This window comes from Aquila chrysaetos, chromosome Z (assembly GCF_900496995.4).
Source record: "Aquila chrysaetos chrysaetos chromosome Z, bAquChr1.4, whole genome shotgun sequence".
Taxonomy (NCBI): domain Eukaryota; kingdom Metazoa; phylum Chordata; class Aves; order Accipitriformes; family Accipitridae; genus Aquila; species Aquila chrysaetos.
In genome coordinates this window covers 45,394,904-45,415,467 of record NC_044030.1, presented here as the reverse complement: position 1 = coordinate 45,415,467, position 20,564 = coordinate 45,394,904, and the positions used below count along the sequence as shown (strand labels likewise).

General features: G+C 39.3%; 1 protein-coding gene across 1 annotated transcript; it reads left to right on the top strand.

The window, feature by feature from the left end:
- The first annotated feature begins 906 nt into the window (after nt 1-906).
- PSAT1 (phosphoserine aminotransferase 1) lies at nt 907-17,538 on the top strand. The gene is made up of 9 exons (XM_030004548.2): nt 907-1,046; nt 3,382-3,442; nt 4,663-4,732; nt 5,863-6,068; nt 7,696-7,868; nt 8,948-9,117; nt 12,772-12,900; nt 15,018-15,155; nt 15,785-17,538. The coding sequence occupies exons 1-9, from the start codon at nt 987-989 to the stop codon at nt 15,888-15,890; spliced, it is 1,113 nt and encodes a 370-aa protein (XP_029860408.1). The 5' UTR covers nt 907-986; the 3' UTR covers nt 15,891-17,538.
- Nucleotides 17,539-20,564: the final 3,026 nt, after the last annotated feature.

The following is a 20,564-nucleotide window of genomic DNA, read 5'->3' as shown; positions in this document are numbered from 1 at the left end:
TATTAACTCTATGTTTTCAGTGAACTTACACCAAGGTATCTGTGAAAAGAATAGTTTAGTATTTAGGGATATTAGCTTAGGATTTGGCAGACCTCAAGGCAAGTCCCAGCTCTGCTATCCATTCCATGAAATTGATTTTCACAGTGCTCTTGTTTTTATTCCCTTTCTGTGAATTCCAAATAGCAATTTGCCTGCAATAGGCTGTTTGGGGAAACAGTGCACAACACGCAGATATTTCTTGGATTAGAGAAGGTAGGGATCCTGCTCCTCTACGAGGAAAGAATTTTTCACAAAATAGGATGACATTTGGGTACAGTGAAACCACCTCTTTCAAGGTGAAGTATCAACTGAAACGCATTGTAAGGACGGATTGCTATTTTTTCATTTCTCATGCATTCGTACAGATTATTTTTGGAACAAGCGTCCCAGCTCTGCCGCAGCAACTCCATGGGGAAAAAAACAACAGTAAAGTTACCGTAGGACACGCTCGCTTGCTCGCTTTCCTTCTTTCCACCTACCCACCCACCCGCGGCTGCGTGTGCAACGAAACCTCGGCAAGGCTGACGAGGTTTTCCAAATTCAAGGTACGTTTAAATCCCTTTCGTCGCCCTGAGTCCTTCCCCGGAACCCACCAGTTCTGGCTTCCTTCGGTGAAAAACGCCGGCCGGCCGGCCGGCCCGCCCGCAGCCCTCCTTCGGAGGGAGGACGCACCGCGGCCGGTCGGCGGCGGCGGCGGCGGCGGCGCCGCGGGGGCGGGGCCGCCCCGCGCTCCTTAGCCTGATCACGCTGCCTCCTCGTGGCCGCCCTGCCAATGGGCGGCCGGGGCGCTGCCGGGGGAGGGTGGGGCAGTGGGCGGGGCGGGCCGGCTGCAGCCCCGCCCCCTGGGTGTGTGTGACAGGAGCCAATCGGCGGGCCGGCGGCGGCGGGTTTATAGTGGCGGTGGGCCGCCGGCGCTGCGGGTAGGCGGCAGCTGTGGCGGCGGTGTCATGGAGCGCGGGCGGCAGGTGGCGAACTTCGGGGCCGGGCCGGCGAAGCTGCCGCGCTCCGTGAGTAGGGGCCGGGGGCCCTTCCCGGCGCGGGCTAGGGCATGGCGGAGGGCGGGGGTGGGTGTCCGCCCCCCTCCGCCCGGCGCTAGCGCGGGGGGAGCGGTGCTGGCGGGGGCAGGCGGCTTTGCCCGCGCGCCGAGGGGGCTCCCGCCCGGGCTGAGGCGGCAGCGGCGGGGCAGCGGCGGGCGCCCCGGCGCAGCGCAGCTCCGCCTCCCAGCCCGGCTCCCCGGGGGGCTCGCCGGCTGCAAAGCGAGGGCTGGGGAAGCTCGGGCAGATAGTAGCGAAAAGGATGACCCGCGCGGGAGCGAAGCGTCCTTTCTTCTCCCCCCGCCCACCCCGTTCGGTGCCCTGGTCGGTTCGGCGTTCTGGGGACGCGCCCCGATGGGGTGTTGGGGTTGCTCTCCCAGAGTTTTTTCCTGGATCTGATCCTATGTGGTCGTTCATCAGGGGCTGGGTCGCCTTTGGGATGGAAAGTAAGTTCTCGGATGCGCGAGGGCGGCTATGTTGAGTACCTTATTTGTCAGCTGATAAATAACATGGTAATTCCCTGAGAAGTCTTTACTTAAAAAATGGTAATGAGCGTAGAGGAGACTCAACCTTCCGGAAGGTTGCATCAGCAGCCATAGATTATCCAGCTACATATGGAGAGGGGGTGGTTTCTGCCAAATTGTACGCATCTGACTTTCAACTTAAGAGTTATGTGTTGTGGAAATTTTTTTGTTCTCTTCTTAGTTTCCTTCATAGCTTGCTTTGTTATTTTATGTGTTGTTTCTTTATTCTTTAATAAATTTCTTTAGGTAAACAAATTTGCCACACAGCAGCTTTTTTTTTCCCTTTTCTTTCACTCTTCTTGTGGAAACGTCCTTTGTAGATTATGCTGCAAACAAATTTGTTGTTCCATCTTGAACCCTTGATTCCAAAAGGGGCTCTTATTAGAACTGCTGCAGTATCCAACTCTCCAACAGGGAGTACTGACAACTGGGTTTAGGGTTTGAGGAGAGCATAGCTGAACTCCAATGTTATTAATCTGTTTTCCTCTCTTGAAAATGCAGTGCTCTTATATGGACTACTGTATCACAGTTGTTTCACTTTGATTGTGGGCTGATGCCACATACGAAGCGCTCGGACTCACTGAAGCAAAAAGGTGGATGGAGCTCTTCGGGGCTTTTATAAGGTGTATCATAAATGTCGATTGTAAGGCATGTGCAGGTTGTCAGATAAAGAATGTTTCTAACAGAACTGGATTTTATCAGGAGGTTTAACAAGCACTTTCTAATAGTCTGTGTGTTCCCTTTGACTTTTTGTCCCCTTCTCTGGCATGGATAAGTTTGCATGTGAAACATGGTGGTCAAAACTTTACAATCTCTAACATCAAAAGCAGCACAGTTGTTTCTGGTTGACCTCTTGGTGACTAGCTGTTACAGTCAACAGATACCCTGTCAGCAAGGTAGATTTCTTGTTCCTGCAACTGTCCAGAGCATGTGGTTTCTTGGCAGATCCTGGGGTGCATGCATACAGCATTTGTTTTGGTGGCTTTTCTACTGGGGCTCCCTCTCCTCCTGCTTCCTTTAGGAGGAACTAAGAATGTTCTGGCCCTCACACAAGAATTTACTGAAATTGGAAGCTGCAGATCGAATGGTTAGAATCTAATTCCACTTTGCTGATATTTGAGAGCTATGGGAAAAGAAAGAAGAATGGAAGGCTGAAGCAGTGGATTACCTGGTTAGGCTTCTAGGAATGACCTGTGTTTTTTGGTTGTCTGAAAATTTTGCTTGATTTCTTTCTTAACTTTCAATAGCATAGAGAGGGCTCATCTTCAAAAAGTGCAGGACTTCATTCTGTGAAACTAGGCCTTGTCCTGTTGAGTCAGTTTGAGGTATCCAGTTCCCCAGCGTGATTTTTTTCATTTTGTTTTCCTCAATACCTTGTGTTCTCCTATTTGCACAAGTCAAGTGAAAGAACACAGGGTGGAGGGGTGGGTATTTAAGATGCTTGATTAGAAAGAGCACATATACAAACATTAATGCGTTCCGTAAAAGGTTGGGAGCTCCATCCAACTTCTAGAAATCACTCTGAAATGTGGAAATGTAACTGTTAAAATAATAACTTAAAACATGGTCTCCACAACAAGCATATGATTTAATTATGCTATCTTATGAAAAGCCTTCAGCTACTAGATACAACAAAATTATATTGGTGGGTATACTTCTGCTAATCTCACTTGACAAGTGTCAGGTTATTGCAATATGAAGCAGCTGGCATATGCATGATGCATTAGTGACTCCAGATAGTGGAAAATTCCCTTAATTTATTTGTGTATTTTTTCTTTTGTTAGGTACTATTAGAAGCACAGAAAGAACTGGTGGACTACAAAGGACTTGGTATAAGTGTTCTTGGTAAGACTCTAAAAATTCTCTATTTTTTCAGAATGTAGATGTTTAACCAAGTTGTTTAATAAGAGTTTTTGATCTTGGTATTTCAGCTCCATTTCTCTTCTAATACCTTATTCTGGTAACATGTATGTCCAGAGACATACATTTCATACTGCTTTTCTACCATTCATCAGGAGACCATAAAATGATACATAGCCAGATGTTCAGTGATGCAAAACAAAGGACTAGAGACAAAAAAAGATAACTAATCATATGTAAAACTACATATGTAAAATCCAAACATTTTGGATCTTTGGGCAGGGATGTGTGTGTATGTATGTGTGTGTATATATATGTAGGCAATATATAAAAAAAATTTTGTATATATAAAATACTGTATACATTTACACATACTATACACAGATATACATGTACTATACACGTGTGTGTGTGTGTATATATGTATATAGGTACCATATATGGCATCTCATATACTATGTGGCAAATTGCTTCAGATGTATTTGATGTATAGTGTCCTTCCCATTAGGAAGGCAGTGCTGTTCTTTCATGAGGAGGAGGTATCTCTTGTGCCATGTGGGTAGCTGACTGGCTTTTTAGCTGCAGTTGCATGAAAATTTTATGCAAGAAGATGGTCAGCATTTTACTAATCCTGGGAAACTGTTTGGTTTCTAAAAGTAGAATGTGCAGCAGTCTCTGCAGGATTGGGATTCATGTTTAAATTGTACCCTCTTAGAGATGGAAGAAAGCATATGGATTTAATGAAAGGAATTAGTATTAAGTGTCCTTTATGTTTAATTAGGATTACTGCATGAAGAAGTCTTGTTAAAAATAAAAGAACGAAACAACCCCCTGTACATTACTGTATACTTGCTACAGATTTAGTAGCAGAGAAGATTCTTAGAGTAAGGAAAACTTATACCTTTCTAGGGAGTATTTTTTTCATGCAAATGTAGCTGTTCCTGGGTATAGTAAGGTCATGTGGATGCCAAAAGTGAATGGACTGGATTTGCCTGGATCTGGACAAGACTGGAGGTATGAGTCTTGTGTAGGTATTTAGGAAGGCTCAGCAAAAAAAAAAAAAAAAAGAGTTGGAACTGGAAATGGGAGCCTTCAGGCATTTTGGGCCTGTAGTGTAAAATGTTTAAAGTGTAACACAATTTTTAAACTGCGTTCATGTATTACCATTTTGTTTCATGTTATTTCTTCTTTTCTTTCCACCAAAGAAATGAGCCATCGAACCTCAGATTTCACAAAAATTTTGAATACAGCTGAAAATCTCATGCGTGAATTGCTGTAAGTGAATTACTTCCTGCTTACTTTTATTTTATGCTTGTGCTAGTTACACCAATAATGACTAATGTGGAGACCTTCCTTGAAAGCACCTGTTTGTGTGTTTGGGGTTTTTTTTTTTGTTTAGATACTGTGTCTGAGAGTAATAATCTTGGAAAGAACATTGGTCTTCTGTTCATTTTGATGCTGATTTGTTTGAGTATGACAAAGGGCTTTTATTAGGTTACGATACTTTTTGTGTGTCTACTATACACTGAGTAGTTGACTTTCCTCTGAAATTTTGATTTTTGTCACCTTCATAGAATTAATGAAGGGCATCAACTTTCATCAAGAAATAAGTGGAAACAATATAAATCAGTTCTGTAGTAGTGTAGAGGTGATCTGTACATTACTCATCAGTCTGATTTTATTAACATAAGCTCTAAGGATGTGTTTTAGAATCACTGATCAGGAGCCCTTCTCCTATTTGTAGTGTGAAACATTTTTAAAAATCTGACATAAATATATCATGTTTTAGAATTAATGTTCTCATAGTTAAAAAAGTTGGTCATTTCATATAAAAGATTAATTCTGGCTGTGACTGGCTGTGAATCATTGACAGAGGGGTTTTAATGAATAATTTCAGCAAGTGCTTTTTGTGACTGTATGAACAACTCCTTATGACACTTGCTTTGCATATACAATTTACTATCTAGTTGCACTTTCAAACTGAAGGGTCTCAAAGCTGAATTCTACTGTGAGCACTTTGTTGTGAAGTTCTTAGCCTGACAGAAAAGCTATGAAGCTAGCAATAGACAAAATTACAAGTGAGCATTAATTCTGCTGGAATATCTTTCAAGTGTGTGTGTACTCTATACCAGTAGAGCTACTCAGGAGTGAATTTGTTTAATGCTATCCAAGGGAAGAAAAAAGCTTGTTTTCAGCAAATTTTTATCAGTAAAATGTATAGCATTAATCTTAATACTTAAGTTGTTACTCAAGTGTTTAGGTAAGTTAATGGGATTTGGTTTAACCTCTTGGCAAAGAGTTCTAAAATGACAGTGTTCTTCCTCAGTTGCTGTTAAATGCATAATATCAAGTAGTATGCATCATGTGTTCTGGGAATAATATAAATGGTTATTTCTTGCATGCAGAAATATACCAGAAAACTACAAAGTTCTTTTCCTCCAAGGAGGTGGATCTGGTCAGTTCAGTGCAGTCCCACTTAATCTTATTGGTTTAAAGGAGGGAAGACATGCAGATTATGTGGTTACTGGAGCTTGGTCAGCAAAAGCAGCTAAAGAAGCAGAGAAGTATGCCAAAGTGAATATTGTTCATCCCAAACTAGGAACCTATACAAGTAAGTTGATGATTACATCCATCCATGTGAATACTTAGCTTTTTGAATTTCTCTAAAAATTGGTCTAACTCAGCTGTTGGGTTATTGAATGTTAACTAATTGAGTTGACTGCCCAGCACTCAAAAGATTGCCTGTCACTTCTCTCCATGTTCATCACTGGGAGATCTGTTAGATGACTTAACAGTCTCCACCAGAAAAGAATTGTGAAACTAGGCTGAGCAGATCCCAGAAAATAAGTGGCAAGAAGCAAATGTGTATCAGTAGGGAAATGGTCTGGGCTGTCTGATTTGTTGTTGTTGTTATTTAACTGAGTTAAGCTATTTGCAGGGATATTGCAAGATATTTCCGTTTCAGGTACACTCAATAATGAGATTGCTCTGAAATTTAGAAGCATGTCTGGGATCTTAACCTTGTTGCCCCAGGAGATGGGAGACCTGCATTTTGTTACCTACTTTCAGGGGTTTCCAAATACTTATCTTCCCCATCGATGTGTCATAACAGGCAGTTGGCTCTGGAATAGAAGGGGCATTTTCGACTCTTCCTCTTGAAGCTTGTTATTGGATGTAACAATCTGAATGACCACAGTGTAGAAAGAAGAAAAAGGTTAACTAATTGAGGCATTGGGAATTTTTGAGAGAGTCTGTTTCAAGAACATTAAGTGTGTAATTTGTCACTGGGTATACATAAATAATTCTTGGAGTAGAGACACTTAAGTTCTGGTTTCTACTCCTGCTAGTCATGCTCACTTTTCTTCCCTCTGGTCCAAATTGTAGCATTGAACTGGGAAGGGTGACAACAGGAAAAATGAAGAATATCCCCATATGAGTTAGTATATTAACTGGTGATAAGGGCACTCACTTGGAAGATAAGTTTATAGCCTCTGAGGCACAGGAAGGAATTGAACCTATGAATTCCCAGTCAAGGGGAGTGTATTCACCATTTGGCAGCTGTAGATAAGGGGAGAGGCAGTAAATAATGGTGGAGGCAATAGCAGCACTTCTTCTGCCTCATGTTTTGGAGGAGAGAAGAAAGGAAGAGCAACCATTTGTTCTATGCAAAACCTGTTCTGTGCTGTCAGGGCATGCCTATATATTGCCTGTTGACAAAGGAAATCTTGGTTTTGTAAATCAGTTGCCAGGCTTAAATGGGATGTAGGAAGATAACCTTGTGTTCAGCTTGGGCAAGAGTGAAAAGCTCCTGGGGATGCTCAGAAACACAGCTTTAGAGAACTTCGCCAGTGAGAATTTGGATGCTTCTGTGGTTCCAAAGGCACCAGGAGGATTCTTAGACCCAGCGCCTGAATTCCTCTGAAATGCTGTTTTGGACCCCTAGGGCAATACTTTGTAGTCTAGGATTGCAAACCTGATGAAAATATCTTCAGGAATTAAGTGCTGAAAACCAGAAGAGTGTTTGCAAGCTTAATGATGGCTCACCACAGAATTTTGGGAATCCACTGGTGTTGTTTCCTTTGCAGTTAATTTATATCTTCCTGGTAACAAGCTAATTAATACTTTATATGGCAAAATCGTTATGGGTTTGCACTTAAGTTCTGTGTTCAAGTAAAATTGCGAACCAGGAAAATTACTTGTCTCCAGTGACCTTTGGTTTTCTTTTTTGTCTGTCTCAGACATTCCTGACCCAAGCACTTGGAATCTTAATCCAGATGCATCTTATGTCTATTACTGTGCTAATGAGACTGTTCACGGTGTGGAGTTTGACTTTGTACCTGATGTCAAAGGGACAGTCTTGGTTTGTGATATGTCATCAAACTTCCTGTCCAGACCTGTGGATGTTTCCAAGGTACAGTATTGGACACAGTGGCTGCACAAAGCATTTTCAAGCTTGAATGCATATAATTAGGCACTTTGAAATGTCTGGATGGCCAGACATGAGGAGCAGTGAAATTAAGGAAATCATATTTTGTTAATCGGGTATCTGATGGTGGATACAAATGTTGAAATTTAAAGTTTGAGACTTCAATGTCTATCTGTTGTCCTTTTTTTTTTTTTCAGTAAAAACATATTGAAATATGTTGAAATTATTCATGTTCATAGCTGTCCAAGATTATTTGTCTACTGTGTGGTCTTCACTGATGCTGTAGCTGGAAAAGATATCTTCTGAATCATATTTAGTCTGTAGATAGTGTATATGGCTATAGCAGGGTACTGTGAATCAGAATTTTTGATCCTGCCTCTTACATGGAAAATCTGTAACCCTTTTTAAGCTGCTAAAGCTTCCTGTGCCTCGCAATTACTGTGTCTGTTTCATAGATAATACAGAGGCAGAACATAGTACTTGCTCATGTTTGTAAAGTGTGTTATGAGTGGGAAGTGTTACTGACTAGTGGAATAGCTTGTTTGACCTTTCTTATCTGTGTGTAGCAAAAAGAAGGGGCAACTGTTAGTGCATTCATCTTGGCCTTTCCTGATCTGCCTCTTTGAACAGGTGGATTATATGATGCCTGTTCTGAAATACCAGATTGGTTGAAAATACTGTGATGTATGTATTAATTTATTTTTAGTAAATTTGCTTGGAATAGTGTGAAATTGGGACAGACTGCCTTGAGAATTATTTGTGACTACTAAATAAACACTTAGCAAATAATTGGGAAATTTGTTGTGATGTTCTTCCTCAGCTGAATCAAGATACATGGTTCTGGTAATAGATGTACATGGGATAACAACTGTAGCTATAAGTACACTTCGAAATCAGAACTTCTAACTCTTCTTTGACCTACAACTTGCTTATTTTTGACACATTCTCCAATCTGTTCAGCTGAGTTGTATGCCTGTTGTATAATGATATTGATGTATTACTCAGTTATAAGACCTGCTAGTGAATGCATGTAGCAAGTCCTTCTTTTCTTCTTCCTGTTAAAGTTTGGTGTGATTTTTGCTGGTGCTCAGAAGAATGTTGGCTGTGCTGGAGTTACTGTTGTAATAGTACGTGAGGACTTGCTGGGATTTGCACTGAAAGAATGTCCTGTAGTACTGGATTACAAAACACAAGCAACGAATGGCTCCTTGTATAACACTCCACCATGCTACAGGTATTTACCCTGCTATTTAATAGCTCTTATTCAGAAAGCTTCTGCACTGCCATCTGCTGCTCTTACCGAGAAAAGTTTCAGAAGTTGAGTGCCTTCAAGTCACTGATATGTTGGTGTGTTTTGCATGATTCCTGTGAAAACATGTGAAGTGTCCAGCCATGTGACTGTAGTAGGCTTTGAGGTTGTCTAGTGGGACATAGCCATAAAGGACAGTATTTTTAGAAGTAAATATTGTATGTTGTAATTCCATTGTAGAAGTTTCAGGATCCAGTTCTGAGTTAGATGAACGCAACTCTAGTCAATTCAGTGGTGATGCTTCTATCATTGCAAGTCGGTAATCTGGCACTTAGTCTTGCTTCTTGAACACTTAGTACAGATTTGATTTAATTTATTCCTGAGGTTGTTCTCAGCATTTGAACCTCCAGATCCCTATTTATTTTCTTTGCTGGAAAATAGTAAATATTATTGTTATTAAAAGTTTTAATAATATAAAATATTACAAGACTATGTATTATTTTTAATTTTTTAATGTTTCTTGTTCTAGCTACCTCATTCACTACTGTCAGTTTTGAAATGAAACTGTAATAGAATTTTTTTAAAAGGCATTTTAATCATTGCTTTCTTTTATTCTCTTTATATATAGTATAACTTTCGATATTTCTTTGAGTACTGCCTCAGTGTCTGACTTGACACATCCAAAAATAAAACTGGTCTAGCTTCATAATCATTGCTAGCAATCAGGATCATAAAACTGGCATATACCTGGTGATTTAGTGTATGCAAGAAGCAGAACAGACTACAGCTTGCTCTTTTAAAATTACTATCTGCTAACTTTTGATAGCTAGTGAAATGATGTTTTGCTACTGGCATATTTAGGTGTTGAGCCAGTAGTATCTACCCATTCTTAATCTGGAGCATGTTTATGCCAATGTCTACTAAAATAATTATTTAAAAAAAGAAAATCTTCAAACTAGGTATCCTTTTTTTCCCAGAAGTTTTTAAAATTACTTTGAAAATAATGATTTCTACTTTTAAAGAAAGATAAGATTTCCCTTTGATTCAGATAATTTGATAATGTAATCTTTTATTGATGTTTAATCTCAGTTCTTACAGCTTTTTTGTACATGCCAGAATCTGCAAAGTTAAGTTCCCTAATGATGTCCAACAGATATTAAATGCACTGTACAGGCATAAAGTACAGTGATTCCTGTGTATAAAGCCTACCTTAATGTCATCACTTACTTAAATTCAGTAGACTTCTAAGTGATACTAATTGTATCTCTGAATCTGCTGATTCTCACTATGGGGTGTGCTATTGCAATGACATAGGGGCACTTAATTTATCAAAAGAACAGTAAATCTTGTGAGCATATGTTTATTCCAGATTTTACAATGCCCAACTAGTTTTCCCAAGGAGTATGCATACTGTAGAGTAGTGCTGTAATGAGGTACTCTTGCTGTCAGCCCGTCTGCCCTATTGGCTGGGTCCACCCAGTATCCTTAGGGCTGCTCCTAAGACAAGAATTAACCTTGCAGTGTTGCCATATTTTTGTCGTCTTTCTGATTGTAGCTTTGTAATGTGGGCTGTATGTGTGTCTTTTTTTCCCAGAAATTGATAAAGCCTCTATTTCATGACCGATTATTTTCCTGACTGCCAAGTCACACATACTGTTTTGGACACTGTGTACTTGCACATGCCAGATTTTAAATCCAGCCATTCATGTTTTCCAAGTACAAAGCTATTTCCATTTGAAAAACCAAAGTTCTACTTAATCTCAGCACTTGAACACAGTGTTGCTCCTCTGGTTTGAAAAGCAAAACAAATTAAATTCCACATCTTTGTTTTAGCCACTGCAGAGAACTTCTGAAAAGAAAGTGCTGCTTTAGCTGTAACTCAGTATCTGTCAGTAACATTAACAGGGTAGTGGGAGATTCAGGGAGCTGAAAATAAAGTTCTGTTCACTGTCTTGCCAGATTTCACTTCATGCTGCAGACCCACATTGGAGTACACTCCAGAATCCAGAATGTAACACAGACTGAAATGTTGGCAGGGTGCACATCTGTTTGGCTTGCCTCTAAATGCCTGTTCCAGTTTTTGTTAGGAACTGGCAAAGCTTCTTAGTTCCCTTTTTCTCTACTCTCTTCCTCGCGCTCTCTAATGGTTTGCTGGCAAACAAGCAGGAAATATTAACTGAATTTGCAAAAGCTACTTCAGCAGGATGTTAAATTAAATTAAGGTGATGCTAATGGCTTTAACCTCTTGGCACTCAGAGCTTGACTCTTTGACCCTAATCTGCTTTGCTAAAATTAACAATGAATTTGCTATAAAAATCTGATTTCCAAGCTCCAGAATGCATTTTGCATTTAAAATTGCTCCAGAAACATTATTTTGACTGAGATGAAAAACGGATAAAAGACTTCACCTGGCTGGGTTTTGTGGATGACTCTAAGGCTGACTTCTTTAAACTTTACTTGTCCAAAAAGTTTCACTCAAGGAAGTGAGGGCAAGAGGTGAATGTGGCCCTATGTATTTGGCAAGGTCATAGGCTATACTTCACTTAAATCCTTTACACTGGGATAGTTGACAGCGTTCTGTCATAAATGTGGCAAGATTGTGATCTCAAAGCTGTAAGGTGCTTTGTATAAAAGGCAATCTGTAACCTCAGTTGTTCTGCAGTCTCTCTGCGGTGTTCAAAGATTTGATGCTGGCATCCCCTGAGAAATTAAAAGTAGCAAAGTTTAAAACAACCTACTGCTGGATTTGTGTTAGGGAAACTTGTAGGGTAATGTTCTCTGAGCATGCCCTTGGAATCTGTAACGAAGGGATTAAAAAAAGCAAACTTTTTGGAAATATGCCATGAAAACTTGTGAACAGTTTTTTATGTAAAGTGGTGTAGTCGTGGGAAATGCCTGAACTTGAACAAGCTGAGTTTTGTAGCAAAAGCACAAAGGCAAAAGGCCTCAGGGATTTTTTTATGTTGCACTTAGTAACTAGCATTGAAATACTTGGTCCCAAGCCACATGATGCCAGTAGGCTTCCAGATCTTTACGTAGAACTTGAATGGTAATAACTAAGTGTGATACATCATTATTTGTTTCGCTAAACTTCACTGTTGGTGTGGGCAAACGGTCTTTTTGGACATAAATGGGATTATAGTTTTTATTTTTAACATTTGTGAAAATGTGATTAGATTTCTGGCATTATTAATGTACATACATTTGAGATTCACCCCTGTATCTTTGCTAGAGCAGCTGCACAGTGTGGATGCTACTAACTTTTGTGCTAACTCTTTCTAGGACTTGACAGACAGTTGTGTGTTCAGTGAACTGTTAGTCCACGCAGCATGTCTGGGGATGTCCTTGGGAGCCCTGCAGGGCTGCAGGAAATCTGCAGGACTTGTTCTTCTGTGGTACAAAGGATTAAGTTTGGTCCAACAGATTTGTGTAGCATTTACATTTCAGGATACTTCATCTGTGTCCAAAAAACATTGCTTGATTAGAATTGTCATAATTTGTAAAATAGTCCAGATTCTGAGTTGTTAAGCACCCTAAAACCAAACATAACATTTTGTATCTGAAACATGTTGTGAACTCTTAAACAGAAATTTTTTTTTTTTAAATAATCTGACTGAAAAATGTTTTTTCCTCTTGCAGTATTTATATCATGGGATTGGTACTGGAATGGATAAAGAATAATGGTGGAGCTACAGCTATGGATAAACTTAGTTTAATCAAATCACGAATGATTTATGACATTATAGACAAATCTAATGGATTCTATGTGTAAGTTGCTGTGCTTTTCCCCTTGGTTTCAATATTTGTTGTAGATCCAAACATATTCATAACTTAAGAGTCTGATTGCAGCTTATTTTTTAAGTTACCTTTTCAGTATATAGAAATTTTGAGGAATCCTACAGGAAATATTTGTGCAAACCGTTCACTTGATCACTATCCAAGGATGAATCTCATTCCAGTAGGAAGTTATTTCAAGTTATCCTGTATAGATCAGTTGTGAAGCACATTAAGATTATTGAAATGCAGGAGCCTAGGAGAAAAGTATACAAAAACCAGATATGCAGATTCTGGGTTTGTATGCTTACTGAATCTTTTGGGGAAGTACAGCCCAAAACAGAGAAGGTGGCTTGTAAGAAATTGTAGAGACTAATTCTGCATCATATTGTTCGTACCATCTCTTTCAGTAGTCAGACTCTGCTTTTTCTCTGTCAAGGAGAGCATTTTTACTAGATTGTGTTAAGTTCTGAAACACTTCCTGAAATAGGAGGAAGATCAGACCTAGATGTAATAAAAATGTAATACATTTCTTTATGTATGTTTTTTTTCTTCAATTATTTTTTGATGGTTTTTCCAAAGCATATTTAACTCTGATTTTTACATACTGTTGCAAGGCATTTTTGAGCTCACAAGACCCAGAATATGTATAGTTAAAAGCTGATGTTGTAATTCAGAATAATTCTAATATTCACCAAGCTCAAAAACTAGTAATTGACTATGAAACTGCAAAATACTTTCCTTTAGTGAAAAATCAACAGTTTTGGGACCTAATTAACTTTCATGTCAAAGTTAGGATAGGGCAAATTAAATTTGGATTTTAAATTAAAGCTGGCTGCAACCTTAATTGGCAGGGGTATAGTTTCATCATAATATTGAATACATTCTGCTTATCCATTTAGTTAATGAGAACAGCTTTGCCTTTAGCATTGTCATGATCAGGATTGTGATCCTACTCTACTGAAATCCTGAGGGTTTTTCATAAAACTCAGTAAGCAAATGAAGCCTTGAAAAAACATTTTGTGACAAATAGAAATCTGTTTCTGGCAAGCTGGTCTGTAAGGCTGTGAGTGGGAAATGCAATGCAGATGGGATGGTAAATAGTCAATTGGGAAGGCAAAGCAAGCTTCACTAACTGAGCTGTATGCATCTTACTAAGCAATACAGCTGAGACTTGGGTTTTTTTTTTTATTGTATCTATGACTAAAAGCAAGACCTATTTGAAGCTGCCTTCTGAGCTGTAATGTGCCACCTAATCTGTGGCATGCTTCACTGGGTAAGCAGTATGGCAAGCCATTTAGCAAATGGAGACTTTTTTCCACAAAGTGCTGTGTGCCATTTGCAGTTTGCTTTCCAAAGTCTGTGCACTGAGTAACGTCGGATTGCCTAGTAGCAACTGGATTTTCTAAAAACTATAGCGTAGCTACAGCTATTCAGATATGGGAATGCTTACAATCATAGGCCTTTTTGAAGAGTGTTTTCCTGGTTGCATCTGAAGCAGAAAATTTGCATAGGCAGATACTATGATTGATCTTTTTTTCTCTTCATAATGGAGACATCTGTACAAAGGAACAAGGGAGGAACTAAAAAAGAATTATACCCTTTCTTTGTCAAATAGAATAATAATAGGTATGAAATTTACATGCACTTTATAAGAACTTATTCCTAATCCCTGCAAGAATCTACATCACATAAAAATTAAGTGTGTCAGTCTTTGAAGATAAAGAGAAGAAACTGCTTGAGACTTAACGTTCACTGTGACTAACTTCACTTACCCTAGGGAATGTAACTGAGGCTGTCATGGGTGGAGGGGTGGGTTTTATTATGTTTTTTTAAATTAGGTCTTTTTACAAGCCTCTTCTGCATTCCTCTCTGGCAATTTTGAGTATGTCAGGAAGGGTTAATAAGCATTCTACTTACTGTTTCCATTGTTATACTTGGTTAAAAAAGGAAGGCTGCTTTCTTTCATAGAAAGTAATGACCTTTTCAGCTATGGAGGAATGCCTTTGGTGCTAAACAGATGCAATTATTCACTTTCTGAAATTATGTATAGCTTAATATATAAATCTAGCACAAAATGGGTTAATCATTACATTCTGCAACTTTTCTAGATGTCCAGTGGAGAAAAAGAACCGAAGCAGAATGAATGTCCCTTTCCGTATTGGCAGTATCAAGGGTGATGAAGCGCTGGAAAAGAAATTTCTTGAGAAAGCTGTGGAACTTAACATGATATCTCTGAAAGGGCATCGGTATGTATTAATCGGATGAATCTCTTTCCTGTGCAGAATAAAATTACTACAGTGATACAGCAGCAGGCACTCTGCATTGACTTACCAGCCTTTCTCACTCACAGGCTGTTCCTCATATTGATTTGGCATCACTTGGGAACAGCAGTCTAGAGGCTAATCAAAGACTGCTGGTGGCTCAACTACTGCTTAGGTGTGGTGGGGCTCAGAGAGCTTTCTCCTTAATTCTGCTTCCTTCTCCAATTTGATAAATCTGGCTCTGTGCAAATGTCAAAGGAGGTGACTCTTCAGGTCAGATTCTGTCATTGTATAAAGCCTTTCATTACATGGCTAGTTTACCTGGTTGCAAGAAAACCTTCCCATGTTCATTGGTGTTTGTGGGATTAAAAAAGACAGCTTTTTGATGTCACAGGGCTACAGCGTTGGAGCTGTAAATAACTAATAAATACTGAGTTTCTTTAGATTGCAAGCTTGCCTTGAAGAATTAATGTTGCTTCTCATTCACTTAAAATGTGAATTTTATCCCTTTGGAGTAGGGGTAGGTTTAAATGTCTGTGAACATTATTAATGTCTTTTTTTAGAATTTACGAAACCTTTCTATTTTTTTTTCTCCCCTTCTCTTTTTGATTCAGATCTGTGGGAGGAATCCGTGCCTCTTTATATAATGCAGTGACCGTAGAGGATGTTCAGAAGCTTGCAACATTCATGAGAAGCTTCATGCAGATGCATCAGTCATAAAAGCCCATGGGTTAGAGCCATGCTGAACATCTATGAAATAAAAGCTGAAGGGTTTGAAAGTTACTGTGGTACTGCACAGCTGTAGTGCACAAGTTATGTTTTCTTTTGGTACTTGTAGCTATTTTAGTTAACTGCATGGGATTGAGGCCCAATCTTGCAATGACTTGGCAGCCTTGGCTTCGCTGAAGGTGAAGATCCCCAGACCGATCAAGATTGGCTCCAAAATTTGCAAAACAGTATTCTTAATGTGTAGTTAAAACATGAGTAGCATTGTAAGATGCTATAGATCTGAGTCTGTTTCTTGCTTCTAGTCACAAATGACTTCTTCAGCAATGTCTCGTTTTCACTAAACTTTAGGAGGCAAAAGTTGTCATAAGCTTTCTGTAATGCTTTACAAATACTCTGTGACTGCACAGTGAAGCTAGAACTAATGTTAAGTGTTCTCTAAGGATATCTAGTTTGTTTATCAGATATATTCCAACAGTATACCACCAGCAAGGATATCTAGTTGGTTTATCGGATACATTCCAACAGTATACCACAGCAGTATTTAGGAGTTAATGTACGTTCCAAATTTGAGGATGTTGCCTTTAGACTTCTGCTCCCATGCTTGAAGTGCTATCATAATAGTTCTGTGTAGCAATACCCATTGTGGTTAAAGTCTGTAGGACTGGGCCTTTTTTCATATTATCATTTATTGGTTTAAAGCTAAGATGCATGAGTCTGTTATTAAATCAATTTATAAGATGTTGTTTATGTCTCATATGCATTTTGTATATTAAACTTCCCTAGGTTATTAATTTTATATTCTTTTTTTGGAGTATGCATATTTGCTCCTGCCAAAAACTTGTTTTTAATTTGTTAACCTTGTGCCAAACTGGATTGCTGTATTCTGCTCAATGGATCTGTGACTTTCTCTGCACTGACTTCCTAGCCCAAAGTGCAGCAGACTTTCTTGTCTGGTGCTTCTTAAATGTATTTCCTCTCTAATTGCTCCAGTATTTTCTCTGCCTTTTCATTGCTTGAGTTCTGTAGCCTTTTGTATGTAGCCTTTTGTATTGCTTTGCCCAGCTGGAGTAAATGGAAGTCTTGACTTCTCTGCCTTTTCCTGATGCTACATCACACTTCTGATCCAACTTTCTCACTTGATCCTTCTGGCTTATTCCAGACTTTGATACTCTGCGCTAGAGAAGGAACTGTGGTTATGCAAAGATTTCAGAAGTTCTTCTGTTATAGTACCCTTGAGTTACTTTTCTTCTCAGCTTGTGAATTTACTGCCTATGACTGTATATTGACACTAGCCTCCTATTTTGACTGTGTAGAAGCTACCTGCTAGTATCATAGTGTTTAGCATTACTGTGGCTGGTTTCAGACTGTAAACTCTTTGGTACAAGATTGGGATTTTTTTATTTTTTTAGGTAACACCAGTACAGTGTTAACAGTTTAATAATGATAATGATGGACTGACTGTCCCTTTCTTGGTGCTCACAGCAAGTCAGTGGAGTTGTGCTAGGATTGAGTTACATTCCTATCTGAAAAGTCATCATTTTATGACTACTGTTCTGAGATTTTTGTCAACTTAGTGTAACTGAAAGTAATTAAACAAATCGGATGAAGAAAATAAAACTTAATCACAGCATGCCATGAAGTACAAGTGTGTCTGATGCTTTTGTTTTTGTCACTTCCAGGGTGAGAAGTCATGCATAATGTGTGTTAGAATTTTAGATTCCAGTATCATCCTTTTTCCTAAAAAGCAAGTTTCCCTCATTTATGTTTTATTTCTTTCTGAAAATAGGCTTTACTACAACTAGTATGGGAACAAGAGTAGTATTATGAGAAGGCTTTGAGAACACTTTTTGCCATGGTAAGTGTGAAGATCTAATTCAGGTTCCATATTAAGCTTTTTAACTTTCTAAAATTCTACTTCCTCCAAATTTCCTGTACTTGTTTTAAACAGTAGCTGTGGCTTATATCTCCTTCCAAAAGTTAGTAAACCTTTCTATTTTTTAATAGCCTTGCATTCCTCTTAGCAGGCATGCTTTTACATGTGATTACAAAAAAGCTCGCACTGCTGTATGCAGCCAATCCATGAACCCCACAGGGAACCTCTTTGCTACTTCTGAATTGTGCTGAGCATCTTGTCAATTAAAGACTTTTTTTTTACCCAGAAAGGCAAAAATCATGTAAAAGCAAAATGCAGAGTGAAGACTAGATTAGCAGGGACTGATTGACTGAATATCATGTAAGGGGGATGCAGGAATGCTGGGAAGACTGGAGCATGTGCCTCATGAATTAGTTACTTGAGATTTTTCAGACTCATGTGTGCAACAGTTCTACCATTCCAAGCTGCATCCCTGAAAGATGTAATCAGGGTATTGAGCCATGGTGGACAGAGAAATCCCACTTTCCCTCATCAGATTAGTAGAAGGTATTTCAGCAAGCGGTTGCTGAGAGTCCTGGTCTGTTTCCCTCATGTCCGCATTTCCAAGCTGGGACAATAATTGCCATGTTTGGAATTACGCCTCTTCTTGGTGTGATATGAATACTCCTGAGGCATTCAAAGGTGTTGAAAAATAGAAGTAAAATACTGGCCTCATCTGAGTTTGTGCATGTAGAGAGAAAATTGTAAGATGAGCTCTTTTCAGTGAATACTGTTTAAAATACCTCTTCTAGTGAGTTGTCTCTATTACATCTCCTAGATTTTTTTTATTGGATTTCACAGAAGCAGTTGCTAGCTTTCTTTGGAGTGTAAAAGTCCCTGGCCACTGTCTTTCCCAGGCCTGGCCTAAAAAGAGAAAGCTGCTGAGCAGGAGGTTGTACACTCCTTCTGTTTCTGCTTTGCGCAGTGAGGGTGCTTTAGCTCAAGTGAGACGAACTGTAGATCAGGAAGGTACCCTGTCCCAGGGGAGTCCTGTCAGTTGTCAGTGATAGGGTCTTTCCATGGTAGTTGTGGTACAATCTCTAAGCCTGGCACAAAACAATTAAATAAGAATTAGACGTCTGGGTTGCCACATCCTTATTTAACTAGTAGTTCTAGTGGAGATGAAAGATTCATATGGACAGGAGTGTGGACAGTCCTGCCCCTGTGTCAGCTGACGCTCTGTATTTCCATATTTTTTTTCCTGTTTCTGTTTCAATTAATCCTGTTCTTTTCAACTTGTAACTGGCTTAATATTTTTAGATATACCCAGGGATGTTTGGATGTAAAAACTTTAAGCTTATTCTTGACTTTCAAGTAAATGTTTGGAATGACACAGGAATAAAATGCATCATACACTGATGGATTAGAAGTTGTCAAAGTATGCTGAAAGTGTTATTAGGTCTGGCACTATATTGGTGTATGATTAATGTTCCTCGTATTTCATTCTCTGGGTAGAAAATAAAATGACGGTGAACCTCTTTGTGTTTGATAAGGATGTACCTAATTAAAAAGTGAAATGTTACAAGGTTTTACATGAAATTAGTCACTTTAATTGGAAAGAGGTATCCCCATTCCTGTCAGTAATTGGACTCTTGATAATTTAAAACTAGTATTCATGACAGTCTGTGATAAATTGGTCCCTTTTAGGCTAAAGAAGCAAAGAAGTTATAATTACCAATGGATTACAGAATGGTTGGAGGAGCATGATCAAAGAGATGCAAGGAGATATATAGAAGACCTTGTTTCTTGAGAAGATGTATTTATTTTTTCAAGTAGCTAAGGACAAAAACAAAAGCTGGACAGTTTCTGAAATCCCAGAAAATGTGAATTCAATCTCCTACCTTTACACTATGCATAAAAAGCAAAAATTGAGTATTTTAGTAAATGGATTAATTAAAAAAAAGATGTGAAGAAATCATGTGAGAAAAGTTGAAATTTGCTAAACTATTATAAGAGAAATTACCATTAATCTGCTTAAAATTTGTAATATAATGAACAAATCTAAGTGTGATTCTTTGTTTTAGTTCCATGATCTAAACTGAAGACAGTTGAGAGACATATTGCTAAACTAGGGATGGTAGTAACAAACACTTCTTGCTGTATAACTGAATAAATATTCTTCCATAGTGCGAGCAGTAGTTTTTGGACTTGAAATGAACTGTATGAAACTTTCAAACTCTGGTGCTAGGTTTTATAGCTGGGCAAACCAGAACTAAAGTATTATAAAAGGTGGAAAACTTAGTTCTGGGCTGGCACTGCCCTGCCAGTGTAGGGTCACACTGGCTTGTGGCTTTTCGTCCCTACCAGGGCAGCCCCAATCATGTTGCTTTTGGACACATTTTTATTGTGAAAACAGACCTCCCGCCTTAGTGCTAGGAAGGTGTTAATGCTTGTCTTAGTTGTGATTGTGCTTCATTTGGCGTCCCGGTACGTCAGGTCTGGTCCCTCTATCAGGACTGAAATTAAGGGGTTTGGCTGTGGAGTTATCTCAGTCAGCCACCTAAACTGTAACTCCTCCTTCTTGGTATGGCATGGAAGTTTGTCTTCAATTCCCTAAATCTGGCTGCTGATGTGAAGTAGTTTGAGGTAAGACAGGACATTGCTTTGGTGGTGTGAGGGCTCCTATGGTGTGGCGAGAGAAAGGGTGATAGATATTGACAGCAGAGCTATGTGCTCTGTGACTTCTGTAGGAAGCATTGGACCAACTTAGTGGTGAAGTATGTGCAAGGTAAATGCTGGGTGACAGCTGGTGA

Excerpts from the sequence above, each read along its gene's own strand:
- PSAT1 (XM_030004548.2), top strand. The coding sequence starts at position 987 with ATGGAGCGCGGGCGGCAGGTGGCGAACTTCGGGGCCGGGCCGGCGAAG. Across the intron at positions 7,869-8,947 it reads GACCTGTGGATGTTTCCAAG|TTTGGTGTGATTTTTGCTGG; the intron begins GTACAGTATTGG and ends TTCCTGTTAAAG. Across the intron at positions 9,118-12,771 it reads AACACTCCACCATGCTACAG|TATTTATATCATGGGATTGG; the intron begins GTATTTACCCTG and ends TTCCTCTTGCAG.